Source organism: Phyllobates terribilis, unplaced genomic scaffold, assembly GCF_046119375.1.
Source record: "Phyllobates terribilis strain yellow unplaced genomic scaffold, ASM4611937v1 Scaffold_3__8_contigs__length_932513732, whole genome shotgun sequence".
In the NCBI taxonomy this organism is placed as follows: domain Eukaryota; kingdom Metazoa; phylum Chordata; class Amphibia; order Anura; family Dendrobatidae; genus Phyllobates; species Phyllobates terribilis.
This window is the reverse complement of record NW_027362763.1, coordinates 380,752,990-380,774,401: the sequence shown is the minus strand read 5'-3', so window position 1 is coordinate 380,774,401 and position 21,412 is coordinate 380,752,990. Positions and strand designations below refer to the sequence as shown.

The following is a 21,412-nucleotide window of genomic DNA, read 5'->3' as shown; positions in this document are numbered from 1 at the left end:
GAGTAGTAGTGGCAACCCGGTTCCGTGGCTCAGGGTGGTCAGGCCAGTGGTAGTCCGTTATATTGATTATGTCCGACTACGCCACCCGTGGATTGCGGTTATTAGGAACCGCCGCTGCATGCAGACCGCTGGGGCTGATGAGGTGTGCAGCTATGGTCGTGTGACTCCCCACGGGAAGAGTGCGGCCCCAGGGCAGTATAGTGGATGGTGGGAGTGATGGTAGTGCTGGAGGAGCAAGGAGCACACAGACAACAGGTTGCAGTCCAGGGTCTTTACTAAACAGGTAAACTGACCCACAAACAGTCCCAGCTAGGAGGGGACCTGGATGTCTGAGAGCAACGGGGAAATTGGCCCTGGTCAGGGTGAGGGTGTAGGCCTACCGTGCTTTCTGCGCTCCTTCTGACTATCTCCTCCTGATAGGATAACAGCCCACGTTTCCGAGCTTCCGTGCTTTCTCGCCTGTATGGCCTGCGACGTGGGTTCCTTTCTGCTCCCAGCCTTGTACGGCTTTACTGGTCCCTTCGGTTGTGGCAGGGCCTCCAGGCTTCTTAGGCCAAGGAATGTACAGTCCCTTGCGGGCTGGTTCTCTGCTGGGGGATGTGGAATCCTTCCAGCCTCAGACACTAAAGTCTGGGAAAATTAAGTCTTTTCTCTGCCAAGACAGGCTCTCTTCGCCTCTTGTCTCTGGCTTGTGGCTCTCTCCTGCCACACTTCCTCTTAGGTGCAATCAACTTTCTGTCCCTGCTCCACTCTGGGACACGTCTCAGAGCTGAGACAGGCAATCCAGTTCTCTCTAACCCTGTCCCCAGTACCAGCTTTTATAGGGGCAGCCTGCTCCCCCTACTGGCCTGAGACAGGAGGCATTGCATGCTAAAGTTCCCCTGACCAGAGAACCTCCCCCTTGCTCTCAGACACAGCTTTATTACACTAGTGGCATCCAGGTAGGGTGACACATTCCCCCCTAGTGAAATTTAGTACTCCGGGACTAAACAATAAACAAAGACAATATGCATAACTATAAAACAATAACAGACAGACGACGCACAAATTGAGTTCTTTAGGTCACAGTGTGGTCTGTGACCGGGTGTCCATATCACCAAAACAACGGGGAGCCTTAACCAGGTGGGGGTCTGTCCTACCCCAAGTCCTTCACAGTCTTAGTTCATTCCTGGGTTAGGCTCAGAATGCAGTCCATACAAGGTCCCGGTTATAAAAAGTCCATAACCTGTGAATCCTTACGGTAACTGCAAGAAACTGAAACACACTATCAATAAACATGCAGGTAACTTTGGCAAACAATTCAACATTTTGCAACAGGGTTATTTACAATCTTAGTACATCCTATATTCTCCAGCGAGCGGGTATCTGCCCCTTTGTGCTCCTGGTTGACCTCCTTAACCCACTGTCTGGTGGTGGACCAACCTGGCTTTCCCGACTAGCGTTAGGGGTGCAGCTACCAGCTGGGTGTACAGGTAGGGCAGGCAGCTGTCTGCGGGTCCTTTGGCTTACCGCAGGCATGGCAGGCTCACTGTCAGCAGAGGGTTGACTCTCCTGGGCTGCTGGTACAGGCTCTTCTGCCTCTGGAACTGCTTGCTCCTCTTCACCTTCCGGCTCTGGTGTTGGTTGTTGCTGGGCCGGTTGCAGGAAATGCAGGACGGGTACCACTATGGCATCATTTATGCGAGTCCAGGACTGAGGGAACTCTCCGAGAACGGTGCTGATCATTTCTTCCTTGTCCTCTGCGGGTTCAAGGTCACTCTGATCCTCTTCTGCACTGCGGAGTTGCTCGGGGCACCTTTTGAGGTGGTCTCTGGAGACGACACTAGTGGTTTCTCCTCCGTCCTTGGTGATCACGCACACCTTTGGGTTGTCGTGGTCAGACTGCAGTACGGTGTAGGGTTCCCTTTCCCACTGGTCGTCCAACTTATGTAGCCTTCTTTTTCGCTTTAGGACTTGCTCACCAGGTTCTAGGGGACTAGCAGGGGCGTGTTGATTGAAGAGTCTTTCTTGCTTCTCTCTCACCTGGGCCAGGCTCTTCTCCACACTCTCCTGTACCTTCTTGTACTGCAGTTGCCTTTCCGTATCCCAGTCCGCATCCGGGGAGGTGTCCTCAGGTATTAGGACTCCCATCTCCAGGTCTACGGGCAGCTTACCCGGTCTGGCTCGCATCAGGTAAGCCGGGGTGCAGTTTGTAGCGTTCACCGGGATATTGTTGTACATGTCTACCAGGTCCGGCAGTTTTTCTGGCCACAGGCTGCGTTCCTCCAGGGGCAACGTCTTCAGGAGATCAATGACTATATTGTTCATCTTCTCACACATCCCGTTGGTTTGGGGGTGGTAAGGCGTTGTCCGAATCTTCTTACAGCCATAGAGGTTGCAGAACTCCTGGAAGATTTCAGCTTCAAATGCTGGACCCTGGTCTGTCAGGACCTGTTCCGGATACCCGTGTGGATGGCAGAAGTATTGCTGGAAGGCTCGGGCCGCTGTTTGGGCTGTCAAGTCCTTTACCGGGACCACCACTAGAAAACGGGAATAGTGGTCCACGATTGTCAGGGCGTAGATGTATCCGGACCGGCTTGCAGCCAATTTGACGTGATCCAGAGCTACCAGCTCAAGAGGCTGCGTGGTGACGATGGGCCTCAAGGGTGTCTTCTGGCTGGTGCGGTCCTTCCTCCTCAGGTGACAAGGGCCACAGTCTCTGCACCACTTTTCTACTGCTCCTCTCATGCCGACCCAAAAGAACCTTCCTCTTAGTAGGAACTCCAGTTTCTTCCAACCGAAGTGTCCCTCTCTGTCATGGTAAGCTCCCAGGACCATAGCTGCATCTCGCCTTGGGACCACGACTTGCCAGGTCAGCTCGTGCGTCCGGTGGTTGACAATCCTTCTGCACAACTTGCCTTCATAGAGGAACAGCTTGCTCTTCTCCTTCCATAGCTGCTTGGCTTCCTCTGGGGCATCTGGATCTAGGCGGGCGTCTTCCCGGGTCAGCAGATCTTTCACCAGGCGGACTGCAGGGTCACTATCTTGGGTCTCGGCCCAGCTGTGGTGAGGTAGGGGATTCATCATCAAAGTTGTTAGATCCTCCTCCTTCACGCGGTGAGAGTGTTGAGCGGCTCCATACCGGTGAAACGCGGGGAGTTCTACCTCTTCCAGCTCTTCTGGGTCTTCGTCACCTTCAGGTAAGTGAGGCATTCTTGATAGGGCGTCCGCGTTGGCGTTGGTTTTGCCTGCCCGGTACTTGATCACGAAGTCATAGTTGGAGAGACGGGCCATCCACTGCTGTTCCAGGGCACCCAGTCTTGCATTGTCCAGGTGTGTCAACGGGTTGTTGTCCGTGTACACGGTGAACTTTGCGGAGGCCAGGTAATGCTTGAAGCGTTCCGTCACGGCCCACACCACCGCCAATAATTCTAGCTTGAAGGAGCTGTAATTCTCCGGGTTCCTCTCAGTGGGCCTCAGCTTCCGGCTGGCGTATGCGATCACCCGTTCTCTGCCCTGTTGGTTTTGGGACAGTACGGCTCCCAGTCCCACATTACTGGCATCTGTGTGGAGAATGAAAGGCTGGCCATAATCAGGGTAGGCCAGGATCTCATCCCCAGTGAGGGCCAACTTTAGCTGGCAGAAGGACTCCTCTTCCGGTTTATCCCACTTGAAGGGTGGCTTTTGACTTCTGGACTTGGACTGTCCGATCAGGAGGTCCTGCATAGGAGCTGCCATCTTAGTGAACCCGGGGATGAACCTTCGGTAGTAGCCTACCAACCCGAGAAACTGTCTCACCTCTTTGATGTTCGAGGGGCTTGGCCAGCTCTTGATTGCCGTGACCTTGTCAGGGTCAGGGGCTACTCCTTCCGCGCTTACCACGTGCCCTAGGTACTGGACCTTTGGTTTCAGCAGGTGGCACTTCGATGGTTTCACCTTCAGGTCATAGCCTGCCAGGGCTTCGAACACCTCAGCCAGGTGCTTGAGATGGTCCTCGTAGGTCTTCGAATAGACGATCACGTCGTCCAGGTAAAGGAGGACCGTCTCGAAGTTTCGGTGCCCTAGACAGCATTCCATCAGCCGCTGGAAGGTCCCTGGTGCGTTGCAGAGCCCGAAAGGCATGCAGTTGAATTCGCTCAGTCCCATCGGGGTGGTGAAGGCGGTCTTCTCCTTGTCAGCCTCTGCCACAGGAACCTGCCAGTACCCGCTAGTAAGGTCCAAAGTAGAAAAGAAGTTAGCTGATTTTAGTGCGGCTAAAGACTCTTCTATTCTAGGCAGCGGATATGCGTCTTTGTGGGTGATACGGTTGATTTGTCTATAGTCCACGCACATTCTCATGGTGCCGTCTTTCTTTTTCACCAGAACCAAGGGGGCTGCCCAGGGGCTACAGCTATCTCTAATGACCCCAGCTTCTTTCATTTCCCGCAGCATACCCTTGGCGTTCTGATAATGTGCAGGGGGTACAGGTCTGTGCCTCTCTTTTATTGGTGGGTGGCTCCCTGTGGGGATGTGGTGTTCTATCCCTTTCACTCTGCCGAAGTCTAGCGGGTGCTTACTAAAGACTCTCTCGTACTCCTGTACCACCCGGTAGACTCCTTGTTTTTGGTGCAGGGGAGTGGAGTCAGCACCCACGTGGAGTTTCTGGCACCAGTCCTCCTTTTGTTTCTGGGAGCCATTACCCTCCGCCTGTGGAGATGGAGGCAAGGGTTCCACGGCCCTGATAGCTTGGTGTTCGACGACAAACAGTTTGGCGAGTGTAGCGTACCTGGGTAAGTGTACTTCCCTCTCCCCAATGTTGAGGATGCGGACGGGCACCCTCCCATGACGGACATCAACCACCCCCCGGGCTGTCAAAATGGTGGGCCTGCTGTCTGAGTACACGGGTTCTACCATGGCTTGGTAGTCTCTACCTCTCAACCCGATTGCAGTCCGACACCAGATCATCATTTCACTTTTGGGAGGCATGGAAATGGGGAATGGATCACTGAGTCTTACGCTACCGATCTCACCACCAGACAGTTCTACCTGCTGCCGTCTCATCAGGGCTTTTATCTCCTTGTTGAGGACTCTCTGTTGGCTGGAACTAGCATTCACCGCCACCTGTTGTAGAATTACAATTACTTCTGAAAGACAATTTTCAATTATGTTAGTACCCACAGTTATTTTAGGGTGACTTTCATGACGGTCAATGTCCACAATAATCACTCCCTGTGCCGGCAGTTCAACTTTACCAATTTTAATGGTCATCTCCTTGAACCCCATCTGCGGCACGGGTAAGCCATTACTGGCGATGATGCTCAAGTTACTGTCTGGATACCGTGTGATATCAGCATCAGTCCAATACTGCTTAAAAAGTACATAAGGGATTGTGGTTACTTGCGACCCAGTATCCAGCAAGGCGCTCATGGGGATACCGTCCAGCACCACGGGTAAAACCGGGCGCCCCCCAATGTACTTATCACGCCAATTATAAGGGCCTGGTGATCTTATGCCTGGGGGTCGGCCCTCTGCCCCAGGTTGGACCCGTTTAAATTACAGTACCTGGAAATGTGTCCGGGCTGGTTGCATCGACGGCAAATAGGCTGTCCATCCTCTGCGTAGCGGTCTGTGGGCCTCCCTCGGAACGACGGTTTCCTCCTCTGTCGATGCCACGGGACATCCTCCGGACTTGAAGCCAGCTCGATGGGTCTTGACGGGTCCACTTGCAACGCCTGGACGGTCCTGGTCAACGCCGCGACGCTCCTGGTCAGCTCCTGGACTTGGTGGTGCAGATCTTTCGACGGGGCTTGGTTCAGGGCCTGTGCATCAGCCTCCACGGAGTCCATAGAGGAGGGCGCCGCCTCTTGGTGGTAGGTGATAGCAGGGCGCCGGGGGTTTATAGCGCCACTGGTTGCAGATTCACGGAGCACCCTTATGGCCCTGTCCTTAAATTGGGCAAAGGTCAGGTCGGGGTTCTGAAATAACATGAGGCGCAGTTGGGCCCTGTGGGCGCTAGACAGCAGACCCTCTATGAATTGTTCTGTTAGCAGTTTATCCGTTTCCTGCACACTGCCAGGGTCAGTTTGTTGAATAGCCCTCAAGGCTTCCTGCAGATTTAGGGCATAGTCTCTGATGCTGTCCTGTGCCCGCTGCTTACATCCATAGAGCCTCATTTTAATCTCAGCGGAGGTACGTGTATCAAAGGTACCCCGCAGCCAGGCCAGAATACCCTTCACAGTCCTTTTCTCCTCAGTGGGCCATGATTTTACCTCCCTCTGGGCTGCGCCAGTTAACTGCCCTGTTAGTATGCTGACCTTCTGTTCCTCTGTCAGGGGGTAAACCTGGAACAAACTGTATAGCCTTTCCTTGAAGTCAGTTAGGGCATGGGGCTCCCCTGAGTATTTGGGCAGCCAGGCCGCTCCAGGGATGTAGGGCAGGGAAAAGGGCATCACCGCTGCTGCAGCTGCGTTGGTGGTAGTGGGCGCCTCTGTGTCCGACATCTTCCTCCCCCCCTAGTGAAGTGTGGCCTACCTTCCGACGATCCTCTTCTGTAGGCCGCGGCTCCGCTGCTGCTCTGGACGAGGACCTGGCGTCGCACTCCGATGACGTCAGCGTCGCTCTCTCTCCCTTCCAGGACCTTGCGCAGCGTCGGTGCGTGGGGCGGAGCTTCGGATCTCGCGCGGTTTTGACGTCCACGCCCCTCTTCTTCCCGCGCGGCGTCCTGAAGATGGCGTCCGATGGCGGGAAGACGGCAGAAGACGGCGGGAAACGGTCCAAGATGGCGTCTGATGGCGGGAATCGGCTCCGGATGGCGGGAAACGACTCCGGACGGCGGGAAACGGTCCGAGATGGCGTCTGATGGCGGGAAACTTCTCCACAGGTAAGTTTACAACAGTCTTTTTTCAGGCACGCAGTACCCGGTGGTTGCGGGCACGAAATCCTGCCGACTACGCCAAAGCTAACTCGCCCCCTGGGCCGTGGGGCACTCGGATCCGGGCAATAGGGAGCGATGGGAGTAGTAGTGGCAACCCGGTTCCGTGGCTCAGGGTGGTCAGGCCAGTGGTAGTCCGTTATATTGATTATGTCCGACTACGCCACCCGTGGATTGCGGTTATTAGGAACCGCCGCTGCATGCAGACCGCTGGGGCTGATGAGGTGTGCAGCTATGGTCGTGTGACTCCCCACGGGAAGAGTGCGGCCCCAGGGCAGTATAGTGGATGGTGGGAGTGATGGTAGTGCTGGAGGAGCAAGGAGCACACAGACAACAGGTTGCAGTCCAGGGTCTTTACTAAACAGGTAAACTGACCCACAAACAGTCCCAGCTAGGAGGGGACCTGGATGTCTGAGAGCAACGGGGAAATTGGCCCTGGTCAGGGTGAGGGTGTAGGCCTACCGTGCTTTCTGCGCTCCTTCTGACTATCTCCTCCTGATAGGATAACAGCCCACGTTTCCGAGCTTCCGTGCTTTCTCGCCTGTATGGCCTGCGACGTGGGTTCCTTTCTGCTCCCAGCCTTGTACGGCTTTACTGGTCCCTTCGGTTGTGGCAGGGCCTCCAGGCTTCTTAGGCCAAGGAATGTACAGACCCTTGCGGGCTGGTTCTCTGCTGGGGGATGTGGAATCCTTCCAGCCTCAGACACTAAAGTCTGGGAAAATTAAGTCTTTTCTCTGCCAAGACAGGCTCTCTTCGCCTCTTGTCTCTGGCTTGTGGCTCTCTCCTGCCACACTTCCTCTTAGGTGCAATCAACTTTCTGTCCCTGCTCCACTCTGGGACACGTCTCAGAGCTGAGACAGGCAATCCAGTTTTCTCTAACCCTGTCCCCAGTACCAGCTTTTATAGGGGCAGCCTGCTCCCCCTACTGGCCTGAGACAGGAGGCATTGCATGCTAAAGTTCCCCTGACCAGAGAACCTCCCCCTTGCTCTCAGACACAGCTTTATTACACTAGTGGCATCCAGGTAGGGTGACACACTAGCAAAATAGCAGAGCTAAATTTTATTAGTAGCTCATAAGGCGGGTAGCCAGTGTACAATGAACTACCTGAATACTCAGGTTGTGTACAGCCCCCTTATCCATCCATAGCAGCCCTAGGAATGTGACATCATAGGTGTGTACAAGGTTACAATGATGACCGAATTTGGACAATGGTAAAGGGAGCTGGCCGCAGTGGGAATAAGGATGCATAATTCAGCATTAGAGCCAGGACAGGTGGGTAACAACCATAAGGATACCGCTCTCTCTTGATTCACTTCCTACCTCTCTAACTGCTCTTTCAGTATATGATTTGGTGGCTCTTCTTCGCCTCTTCTCCTTAATGTCAGGGTTTCTTGGAATTCAGTCCTAGGTCCCTTCCTATTTTCTCTCTACATGGTGTCTATTGGACAAACATTTGGCTTTCAGTATTATCTCTACACTGATGACATCCAATTATATACTGCTCAAGCCATCACACTGAACTACTACAAAACCCCAGTGATTGTCCCTCAACTGCTTTTAACAAAGAGTTATATATCTATCTGAAATTGACTCTTTGAAAAAATGCTAAGCTTTTAGTGTGTCCCCCTTCTACTAACCCATCTAATGCTGATATTTCCATTTCAGTGTGTGATACTAAAATAGGTAGCTTGTCCAATGTCTTTAGCTTATGTTTGACTCAGATGTTTCCTCTATTCCCTATATCCAACCATTTACATGTTCATGTCACCTGTATCTCAAAAACAGAATCCGTCCTTTGCTTACCATGGATACAACAACCACACTATTTTTTTCAGATTTATTCTGTTTTGAACACTTCAACTCATTTCTATTCTATGCTGAATGCAACATTCAGGAGTTTACATCAAAGCCTCGACCGTGTGCAAGTCACTGCATTCGTTGACCTTTGTTTTACCCAGAAAACTCTCTGTGGTGCTGCACCACCCTACATCATCACCCATATCTCTATAACTTTACTTACCCTACCAATTTTGCTACTTGTCTGAGAGAAAGCGCCTCCCACTTTTGTCTCTTAGACATTTCTCATGCTGCATGAGATCTCTGGAAAGTACCACCCCAGATCTGGTCCCCTCGTTCACCAGTATAGCCCACATTTCAAGCATTCAGCAGCTGTTTATATCTATGAATACAAAGACACTGGCTTGTGTCTGGATTCTAAAGCTTTACATGTAATACTTTGTTGATTATAAAGGATGGTTGGACTATACAGTACAAGCAGTTTTTGTCTTTTGTGTCACTCCTATTTCTTTATGGATTGTAATTTTGAGAGCTAGACACTTACTCCTCTTGTTTGGATTTATGAATAATGTCTGATTTTATTTGTACAACTATTCTCTGAATCGTAAAGTCCTGTAGAATATATTGGTACTATATAAATAAAAATTATTATTAATTTTAAAGGAGTTGTACCACAATTAAAACTTATCATGCAAAACTTATTGACAGCTTAAGTAATAAACTGCTTATTGCTAGAAATCTCACTAATCATGAGAAAGAATGGAGCAACGCTTGAGCATACACACTGTCAGTCCACTCAGTCTGTTGGATTGATGGGAATTAGTGATGAGCGAGTATGTTCTGTTAACCCTTTCGGCGAGCATGCTCGGGTGCTCGTCGAGTATCTTCACCGTGCTCGTGTGTTATGTTTCACTTACGCTGTGCTCATGATTTGCGACTGTTTGACAGCTTTAACCCCTTAAACCCCTAGGGTGGTTTGTACGTTAATGACCAGACCAATTTTTACAATTCTGACCACTGTCATTTTATGAGGTAATTACTCTGGAACGCTTCAACGGATCCCACTGATTCCTAGATCATTTTTTCATGACATATTGTACTTCATGATTGTGGTAAAATGTCTTCGATATTACTTGCGTTTATTTGTGAAAAAAATGGAAATTTGGCAAAAATTTTGAAAATTTAGCAATTTTCAAAATTTGAATTTTTATGCCCTTAAATCAGAGAGATATGTCACACAAAAGAGTTAATAAATAACATTTCCCACATGTCTACTTTACATCAGCACAATTTTGGAACCCAAATTTTTTTTTGTTAGGGAGCTATAAGGGTTACAAGTTGACCAGCGATTTCTCATTTTTCCAACAAAATTTACAAAACCATTTTTTTAGGGACCACATCAGTCACTTTGAGAGGTCTTTATGACAGAAAATACCCAAAAGTGACACTATTCTAAAAACTGCACCCCTCAAGGTGCTCAAAACCACATTCAAGAACTTTATTAACCTTTCAGGTGCTTCACAGGAATTTTTGGAATGTGGAAGAAAAAAATGAACATTTAACTTTTTTCACAAAAATGTTACTTTAGACCCAATTTTTTTTTATTTTCACAGGGGTAACAAGAAAAAATGGACCCCAAAATTTGTTGTGCAATTTCCCCTGGACACGCAGATACCCCATATGTTGGGAAAAAACACTGTTTGGACGCACGGCAGGGCTCGGAAGGGAAGGAGCGCCATTTGACTTTTTGATTGTAAAATTTGCTTGAATAATTAGCGGACGCCATGTTGCGTTTGGAGAGCCCCTGTGTGCCCAAACATTGGAGCTCCCCCACAAGTGACCCCATTTTGGAAACTATACCCCCCAAGGCACCTATCTAGATGCATAGTGAGCACTTGGAACCCCCAGGTGCTTCACAAATTGAATCATAAAAATGAAAAAGTGTTTTTTTTTCACTTTTTCATTTTTACGAATCAATTTGTGAAGCACCTAGGGGTTCCAAGTGCTCACTATGCATCTAGATAGGTGCCTTGGGGGGTCTAGTTTCCAAAATGGGGTCACTTGTGGGGGAGCTCCAATGTTTGGGCACACAGGGACTCTCCAAATGCAACATGGTGTCCGCTAACAAATTGAATGGAAAATCGGCTCAAATTGTTAGCGGACACCATGTTGCGTTTGGAGAGCCCCTGTGTGCCACAAGTGACCCCATTTTGGAAAATAGACCCCCCAAGGCACCTATCTAGATGCATAATGAGCACTTGGAACCCCCAGGTGCTTCACAAATTGATTTGTAAAAATGAAAAAGTGTTTTTTTTTCACTTTTTCATTTTTACGAATCAATTTGTGAAGCACCTGGCGGTTCCAAGTGCTCACTATGCATCTAGATAGGTGCCTTGGGGGGTCTAGTTTCCAAAATGGGGTCACTTGTGGGGGAGCTCCAATGTTTAGCCACACAGGGCCTCTCCAAACGCGACATGGTTCCAATTTGTTAGCTGACACCATGTCGCCTTTGGAGAGCTCCTGTGTGCCTAAACATTGGAGCTCCCCCACAAGTGACCCCATTTTGGAAACTAGACCACCCAAGGCACCTATCTAGATGCATAGTGAGCACTTGGAACCCCCAGGTGCTTCACAAATTGTTTCGTAAAAATGAAAAAGTATTTTTTTTTCCACTTTTTCATTTTTACGAATCAATTTGTGAAGCACCTGGGGGTTCCAAGTGCTCATTATGCATCTAGATAGGTGCCTTGGGTGGTCTAGTTTCCAAAATGGGGTCACTTGTGGGGGAGCTCCAAAGTTTAGGCATGCAGGGGCTCTCCAAACGCAACATGGCGTCTGCTAACAATTTGAGCCGATTTTCCATTCAATTTGTTAGTGGACACCATGTCGCGTTTGGAGAGCCCCTGATGTGCCTAAACAGTGGAGCTCCCCCACAAGTGACCCCATTTTGGAAACTATACCCCTCAAGGATTTTATTAAGGTGTATAGTGAACATTTTGAACCCAGAGTTACGACACAGAATTTGATAACATTAGGTCATCATATTGAATAAGTTGTCATTAGTCTTGAGCGCATGTGCTCGCTACTTGAGTTTGCATCGGGTACTCAGGTATGCACCATGTACTGCGTGTGCTCGAGTGACATGCTCGAGTCCCCGCCCAGATGTTTCACGGTTATTAGACACCCAAAAAAAACCATGCGGGGATCGCTCGTGCATGGCAGGCAATCCCCGCAAAGTTTTTTGGGCCGTGAAGCATATGGGGCGGAGACTCGAGCATGTCACTCAAATACCCACGATACTCAATGCATGCCAGAACACCCGATGCAAACTCAAGTAGCGAGCACTTGCGCTCAACACTAGTCGCCATATCGTCATCTTTTTTTCTTACTTTTGAAAAAAATCCCAACCCCATCACAACCCTAACCCCAACCCTAACCCCAACCCCAGCCCTAACCCTAACACAACCCTAAGCCTAACACAACCCTAACCCTAGCACAACCCTAACCTGAGAGTTTATTTTTTACGCCGTTCCTCATGCGGTATAAGTGATTAGACGACCTTATTCTTCGGGTCGGTGAGACTACAGCGATACCAGAATCATATGGGGTTTTTATGACTGACAGCTGTCACACACTAAAAGACGCATTTTTTGTAAAATCTAGTTTTTGCATCGCCATATTTTGAGAGCTATAATTTTCCAGATTTTGTCAGACAGTCATTTGACGGCTTGTTTTTTGCGGGATGAGTTGACATTGTTATTGGTGCCATTTTCAGGCACGTGACATTTTTTGATCGCTTTCTATTCCGATTTTTGGGAGGCAGAATAAACAAAAACCAACAATTCAGGAATTGTTTTTTTTTTTTTATTCTGGTCCGCGTGTGGTAAAATTGATAAGGCAGCTTTATTCTTCGGGGCAGTACGTTTACAGCGGTACCACATTTATATCGTATTTCTGTGTTTTGCACTTTTACATAATAAAAGCAATTTTATAGAAAAAATTATTTTTTAGCATAGCTTTATTCTGAGAGCTATAAATTTTTTATTTTTCGGCTGATGGAGCTGTATCTGGCTTGTTTTTTGCGGGACGAGATGACGTTTTTAGCGGTACCATTTTTATTTATATTTGTCTTTTTGATCGCGTGTTATTCCATTTTTTGTTTGGCGGTATGGTGATAAAGCATTGTTTTTTGCTTCGTTTTTTTTTTTTTTTTTACCGTGTTTACTGAAGGGGTTAACTAGTGGGACAGTTTTATAGGTCAGGTTGTTCCGGACGCGGTGATACCAAATATGTGTACTTTTATTGTTTTTTTTTTTTTTTTTTTTATAATAATATTTATTGATGGGTACATTATATTTTTATTTTTGATGGATTATTTTTTTTTATTTTTTTTTTAATATTTTTACAATTTTTTTTTTATTTTTTTTTCACTTTCTGATAGTTTTTATACTTTATTACTTTGTCCCACTATGGGACTTTCCCTTTTTTTTCTCTGATCGCCTGCATGGCACAGGAATTCAGCACCATCCCTGTGCCATGCAGGCTGTCAGCGCTGGACAGGGAGAAGATTGTTTGTAGATGCACTGCGCATGTCCAAAAAATCTTCCTGCTGTCTGGTGACCCGGATGTTGTCATGACGACATCGGGTCGTCATTGCAACATCCTGGAAGCCGCGGCAGACATCTCTGGAGGCCCGAAGAGGAGGTGAGTATCAGCGATCACCTCCCCTTGCCACCGCAATGCTGCGATCGACTGCGATCGACTTCGATCGCAGCATTACGGGGGTTAATGTGCTGGGAGCAGTGCGGGACCGCTCCCTGCACATAGTACTGGGTGTCAGCTGTGACAATCAGCTGACACCCGGCGGCGATCGCGCCCGCACAGCCTGTGTGCGGGCGAAATCGCCAGGGCGTACTAATACGTATCAGGTCCATAAGGCCCAGGGCACAGATACGTACTAATGCACCCTAGGTCGTAAAGGGGTTAATACATGTGAGGAATGCCTAAGAAACAAGCATTCCTCACATGTATTAAAGCTGTCAAACAGTTGCAAATCATGAGCACAGCTTGATTGAAACATAACACCCGAGCACTCTGAAGATACTCGGAAAACACCTGAGCATGCTCGCTCATCACTAATGGGAATACTAGAAAAACTGTAGGGGAACAAAAGCGCACAAGACCATCGGGTGATATTCTTTTAGCTGCAAAGGAAAATAAAAGGAAGATGCTCACCTGAGCAGGCTGTGTGCAGGCACAACTCCTATGAACACCTGAAGATATCAGCTGCTGCTGCCTTGTGGCGGGAGGCTAATCTCTTCCAGGATAGCTAACCAATTTGGACGTTAACACAATATGAGGCTGCGCTACTGTAATAAAGAATCTTTAGGACCTAGATGAGTTGAACGATTTTTATTACCACCAGAGATAAAAACCGTTCAACTCATCTTGGTCCTAAGAATTCTTTATTACAGCAGCACAGCCGGATTGATGGGAATAGCTGAGTTCAGGGCTTAGCTACTTCAGTCCCACAGGCTTGGTTGGACTGACAGGGTGCATATTTGAGCGCTGCTCCTTTCAAACTTGAGACGTGGCACCCCTTTTCTCATAATAGATTGGAATCCAAGTCGCCCTGTGGATATGTGATTTGTTGTGTTTGATGGAAAAACTTTTAAACTGAGTTGTATTTGTCAGCCTAACCAAACATTGCATGGGTGGCATCAGAAATGGCAGAGATCTCAGTAACATGGGACAAGGATGACATTATTGATTTCAGATTCGTTACATTTTGTGTAATTTTAGTGTATGTTGCCCAACTAAGCTTCATACATGTCTCATTGAAAACTCAATGGTGCTATGAATGGTATGGACCCAGAATCTGCCTTTTGGCCTCCTCACATGAGGAGGAATTCGCATGATGTCATTCTGACATAACATATTTCCACAGGAAACTCCTGACTGTGTAAGCAATTACATGTGTAATCAGTAAGGATTTATAGAGAAAAAAGTGATATTATTATAGCTAAAAAAATATATATATATATATGCCTACAACAGTAATATTCAAATTGCAGTCAGTAATGGTTTCAAGGAATAATATTGCAAACACTAATGTCCATTGAAATTCTTCTGTCTGAAATGAAAAACTTCTTACGCAAACTTTCACATTTTCACACATTAGAGTCCACACTTTGCAGATATGTGATGGAAAAATGTTTAAGGTAGCTGTCTGGGACAATAAAATTGATGCCTACTCTTAGGATAGGACATCAATGGTTGATTGGTTGGGGTGCGACACCCCGCACTCCCGCTGATCAGCTGTTCCTGGAGCCGATGGCGGCCAGAACTGCTCAGTTGCGGAGCTGCACAGCAACTGTATAGTTGGCCACAGCTGGGTACTGCATATCCGCCCCCTATTTGAAACATTAGGGAGAGGATGTGCAGTTCTTGGTCATGGTGACTATTCTGTGCTGTGCTACTGAGCCTATCTGGCTGCTGCCAACATAGGGAATCAGGAACAGCTGATCGACAGGGGTGTCTGGTATCACACCCACATCGATCCTAAGGATAGTCTATTAATGTTATAGTCCTGGACACCCATTTAATGTAAATAATCTTTCCTGTACATAAATGGCACACGGAATGCACAAAAAACTCTACCTTAGAAGTTAATGAGTAATCTTCAGACATGAGTTTCCTATGTCTTTGCGGCTGCTGTGAAACAAATCTCTAAATTGCTTTACACAGAGCATAGAAACAGTTCAGATAACCTAGCCACTCCCAAAATCATAGACAAAAATACATATTTTCAAGAAATATAATGTATTAAAGGGGTTGTCCACTACTATTGAAAATAGGCCAATGTATTTTTATGATGAAAATAAGTGTCTTTGTAAATACCTTGCATTGCTGTTACTGCCTGTGAGCGGCCAGCGATAGCGCCGCTCACAGGCAGTAACACCAGCGCAAGGTATTTCCAAAGAAACTTATTTTCATCATAAAAATACATTGGCCTGTTTTCAACAGTAGTGGACAACCCCTTTAATAACACATTTTTTATCAATTGGAATATTAAATAATTTCTTCAATATGATTTCCAAAGGTTGATGCGCTTTGCAAAATTATATTATAGTTAATCATATTAAATTAATTAAAATTATAGTTAATGAGACTTCCTATCTGTTCAGACTTTAGGGACATCCTGCATAATGAAAAACATCTATGATCAAATTTTTACAACAAGTAATAAGAAAAAAATATGTTTCAATGTCTGATTTAAATTTTTTAAGGAAATATGCAAAACTTTTAGGCAGGTGTGGAAAAAATGTTGCAAATTAAGAGTGTTTTAAATATACAGTAGAAGTGTTAATAGTTTATTTTTTTTAATCAAATAACAAAATGAAAAATTAATGAATTAAAGAGATCAATATTTGGTGTGACTGCCCTTTGTTGACCCAAATATCTTAAAGAACTAACCACAGATCTTCTGTGGATGGGATGTATGCTTGTGTTTATCTTTTTGTCTCTTCATAATCCCAGACAAACTCAAAGATGTTGAGATCACGGTTCTGTAGGGGCCATCTCATCACTTCCAGGACTTCAAGTTCTTTTTTACACTGAAGATAGTGTATGAAATTGGCTGTATGTTTGGTGTCATTGTCTTGCTGAAAAATAAATCTGGATACAAGAAGATGCCTTCCTCATGGTATTGCAGTATTGTCTGCATTTCTTAAAATTTTGTTAATTGACACTCTTAATTTTTAAAGCATTCTTACTTTGCAGCATTTTTCCCACACCTAAAACTTTTGCACAGGACTGTTGGTGATAATCTTCTTAAAACATCTTTACGGATATTACTACAGAATGTGCGAGACTTTTTATAAACTGTATTAGGGTATTCAAATATTTGCAGAAATATAAGTAAGTTATGAGTAAAAGGAAGATTGCTAGGCAAATATGAGATTTGTATAAATCATCAGCCTTTGCTATTCGGACATTCATGTCAATGTTTTTGCTTTTATAAAGGGTAAAGAACAATCTGAACAATTTATACGGGAAATTTGCATGGATGTTTTAAAAGGTATGTTGTAGTACCATAAAAAATATACTTCACATGAAATGATTCTCAAGATATTGTTATAATTGTATGGAAAACATTTGATATCGTTGAACTGCACTCATTGACAAAAATAAATTCTTTATTAACCCTCCATTCCAAGTCAATTTTTACATTTCGCGCTTTTGTTTTTTCCTTCCTTTTTTCAAATCTCTACAAATTTTTTATATTTCATTTCAACAAAGTCATGTGAGGTCTTGTTATTTGTGGGTTGAGTTGCTGCTTTGAATTACAAAATTCACTTTATCATGTAAGACTATGTTCACACATTGCCATTTTGCTGTGTTTTTTGCTGCGCTTTTTATGCAAATTAAAAGCTGCTATTTAAAGTACCAGCAAGGGCATGTGCACACGATGAAGAGCCGCTGCAGGTTTGACACTGCGTGCTTATACAGCGTCAAACCCGCAGGGTCCAGATGTTACAGCATAGTGGATGGGATTTGTAGAAATCCCATATCCACTATGCATTCATCTGTGCCTGCGGATCATCCGTGGACACTGACATGCAGCACGTCTTTCAAGACCGCTAGTCTCCACAAGAGAAATTTTGATCAGTACAATGTATTGAATGCGGTGAATCCGCATGGTTCAATGAACACATGTGGATTTACCTACATTCAAAAAAAGCAGCACTTTGGACGCAGCATAAAGTATGCTGCGTCCAAAGCGCTACTTGTCCGGATCGTGTACACATACCCTAAAAGCTATGAGAATTCAGAAATCTCATGCACACGACTGCTTATTTTTCCTAACTGAATTGGAAAACTGCTGTTTTTTTTTTTTAAACTGCAGCATGTCAATTCTCTCAGCTTTTTTGCAGCATTTTTTCACAACACTGTGTTCCAAATTATCTGATGTCTGATAATGCCCCATCTCATGCTGCACATAACACATCTGCATCTCTGGCTGCTATGGGCATAAAAGGGGACAAACTTATGGTGTGGCCCCCATGTTCCCCTGACCTCAACTCCATTGAGAACCTCTGGAGCATCATCAAAAGGAGTGTCTATGATGGCGGGAGGCAGTTCACATCTAAGCAACAGCTCTGGGAGGGTATTCTGTCCTCATGCAAAACAATTGAAGCAGAAACCATCCAAAACCTGACAAATTCAATGGACGAGAGAGTTCAGAAGCTCCTTTCCAACAAGGGGTCCTATGTACAAATGTAACATCACCTAGAATAAAGTTTTGAGTTGAAAACTGTTTGATTTCAGTGTGTAATAACCTGCTAATGCTTATAATGTCAAAAATGACCATTTTTTTGTTCTTTATTAAAATGAAAAGGTTGAAAACTCTGCTGTGCATAATAATTTGGAACATGCATTTTGAGTGCAGTTTGAGTGTTTTATTTTTTTAAAAATATCCTGTTATCATAGGCAGTTTGTACAAAAACCTTTCAATTGTACTCTAATAGTTATTTGACTGGAAAATTACAATGACTGCAATTCATATAGGTAATTTGGGAAAATCTGAGAAAATATTATTTGCATAATAATTTGGAACACAGTGTATAAAAAGCAACGAGAAAGTGCAAAAGTACAGCAAAAAACACAATACATTGTTGCTGCTTTTTTGTTGAATGAAGCTAACCTTATTGAACATGCACTGTAGAGAAATGACACAAATAAGCTGCACCAAAAAAAGCAGCAAAAACGCAGAAAAAAATAATTTTTGTAAGCAGTTGTTTTTACTGGCAAGAGAGCAGATTTTGACCGCAGAAATAAAAACCGCAGCAAAAAAGCAACATTTGAACATATATGGCCTAAAGGTTCTTTCACACATCAAATTTTTTTGGCATGCATGCGATCAGTTATCTTTGCCATTACAATAAATGTGAACTTTAACTAGAACTTTTTCTTTTGTGGTCCAAATGTCCGCAATAAAAAAAAAAAGGAGAAATGTCTTACTTTTTTTATCCGTTGATCCGTATTGTGGATCAAAATCGTCAATGGCCCCATGAAAGAAAACAGTAGCACATGGATGTCATCCTTTTTTTGTCCGTATTTAAATGTTTAATGGGTAAGACAAGCTTTTTTTCATACAAGTATGACAGATAGATGCAACAAGGCTTGTAAAAGCTGATATATGGGCCAAAAGTGGGTTCAACACGTTGAAACGTGCACATACTTGCATACTGTACAGAAAAGCTGGAAAAATATTACAAGTGGGAAGAAATTGTGAAAAAAATGCAAATCTGCCATGATTTTTAAGTTTTATTTTTGCATCATTCATTGTTCAGTAAAAATATTCTAGCAAAATGATTCTTCAGGATAGTAGAAATACTATATAGTAGGATTTTTTTTTACTTTAGTGGTTAAAAAAAGAGCTTTATAGCTTTCTATCTCTGGTGTATAATCGGACGAGTGCTATCGGATGTTTCATCAGATAGTACTCTCTCCAATGTTATACTATGGAGCAGTGTCAATATCAGCACAAAAAAGCCCTATCTCAGGGGAAAAATATGTTATCACAATATTAACCCCTTTAAAGCCTGGGGCGTATTAGTACGCCCCAGGCTATCACCCCCGGTTCAGTGAGGGCTCCGGCGCTGAGCCCGCACTGAACCGGGCACATGTTAGCTGATTTATACAGCTGACATGTTCCCGCAACAGCCGCGGGTGGAATCGCGATCCACCCGCGGCTGTTAACCAGTTAAATGCCGCTGTCAATCTCTGACGGCGGCATTTAACATCGCTGCGCCGGAAGTGGAGCATTAGCTCTGCCCATTGGTGAACCCGTCACATGATAGCGGGTCACCGATGCATGGGCATGACAACCCGGGGTCTGCAGCAGACCCCTGTGGTTGTCATGTAAAGATTGTTACGAGTGCCACCTAGTGGTCGGCGATCATAGCACATGAGCATTTCTACTGCATACAGGCGATATGCTCACTGCCTGTATGCAGTAGAAGCAATCAGACAACTGCTGCTTCTAGTCTCCTATGGAGACTGTTGAAGCAAGCAGAAAGTGTAAAAAAAAAGTTTTTAAAAATATTAAAAAAAAAAAAAAATATAAAAGTTTAAAACACCCCCCTTTCACCCCATTCAAAATAAAATAATTTAAAAAAAAAACACATACACATATTTGGTATCACCGTGTTCAGAATTGCCTGATCTATCAATATAAAACAATAATCCGATCGGTAAACAGTGAAACGAGAAAAAAATGCTAAACGCCAGAATTAATTTTCTTTGGTCACTGCAACAGTGCAATAAAATTCAATAACGAGCGATCAAAACATCGTATCTACCCCAAAATGGTATCAATAGAAACGTCAGCTCGGCTCGCAAAAAATAAGTCCTCACCCAGCCAAAATCCCGAAAAATGGATATGCTACGGGTCTCGTAAAATGGCGCCATTGTTTTTTTTTAGCAAACTTTGGATTTTTTTTTCACCACTTAAATAAAAAAGAACCTATACATGTTTGGTGTCCATGAACTCGTAATGACCTGGAGAATAAGAATGGCAGGTCAGTTTTAGCATTCAGTGAACGTGGTAAAAAAAAAAACAACTGTGGTATTGCACTTTTTTTGCAATTTCACCCCACATGGATTTTTTTTTCCCGTTTTCCCATACATGATATGGTAAAATCAGTAATGTTGTTCAAAAGTACAACTTGTCCCGCAAAAAATAAGCCCTCACATGGCCATATTGACCAAAAAATAAAAATGCTGTGGCTCTGGGAACAAGGGGAGCAAAAAATGAAAACGCAAAAACGGAAAATCCCAGGGTCCTTAAGGGGTTAATTCTAGGATGAAGGCTAGCACAATTGGGACCTAAAACATAACTTTTAATGAATATATTAAAAAGTCTTAAAATAGACCAATTCTATAAGATGCATAAAAAACAGACAAACAACAATAACACCCTCTGCGGCTACTGCCATATACCATTTATAGTAAATATATCTGGGTACAGGCCTATAGTTGAGTATTTTGTGAAAGATTCTTAGTGTACACTTAGTGTTAAACCCACCCTAATAATCTATCCACTTTTTTGAATCACTTTTGGAAAACAATATGCTGTATAAGAAAGGTGTCACCCAATTAATAATGTGGTTACTCCGGCAAGTAATTAGTAGAGTGGAGCACTCAAATACATGTGTGAAGATGCTGACCATGAGTGTTCTCCCGACGTGTTTCCTCCTATATCATGATTCATCAGGGAAGTTTCAAATACATTCCTCATTGGTACATCACAAAAACCATAGGATGTTCCACCGCTGCACATGGTAAATTGGGACAAAAAGCATCTCCAGTGCCGGCTACAGTTTATTTTCTCATGCCGAGTCGGCATGAGAAAAGAAAAATCGCTGCATGCTGCGATTGGCAGCTTATATCGGAAAGCACGCACCCATACAAGTCTATGGGTGCGTGCAAAACATTGGACTGCACTCGGATTTAATCCGAGTGCAGTGTGATATACGCTGATTCACAGAATGAAGAAATTAAGTTCTTCAATGACTGCCTTCTGGACATCTGTCAAGTCAGCAATCTTCCCCATGATTGTGGAATCTACTGAAACAGTCTAAGGGACCTTTTTAAATGCTTAAGAAGCCTTTGGTTGTGTGACGCTCGAAAGCCCTACCCTGGGAGATGGGGGACTCGGA

General features: G+C 45.1%; 1 protein-coding gene across 1 annotated transcript in view; it reads left to right on the top strand.

Annotated features, from left to right (window-relative positions):
* The window catches only part of COL21A1 (collagen type XXI alpha 1 chain), a 475,958-nt gene that overhangs the window by 429,477 nt on the left and 25,069 nt on the right, over positions 1-21,412 (top strand). The window contains exon 28 of the mRNA XM_073675431.1: positions 16,713-16,767. Coding sequence (XP_073531532.1) covers positions 16,713-16,767 — 55 coding nt within the window. The remainder of the gene's footprint in view (positions 1-16,712; positions 16,768-21,412) is intronic.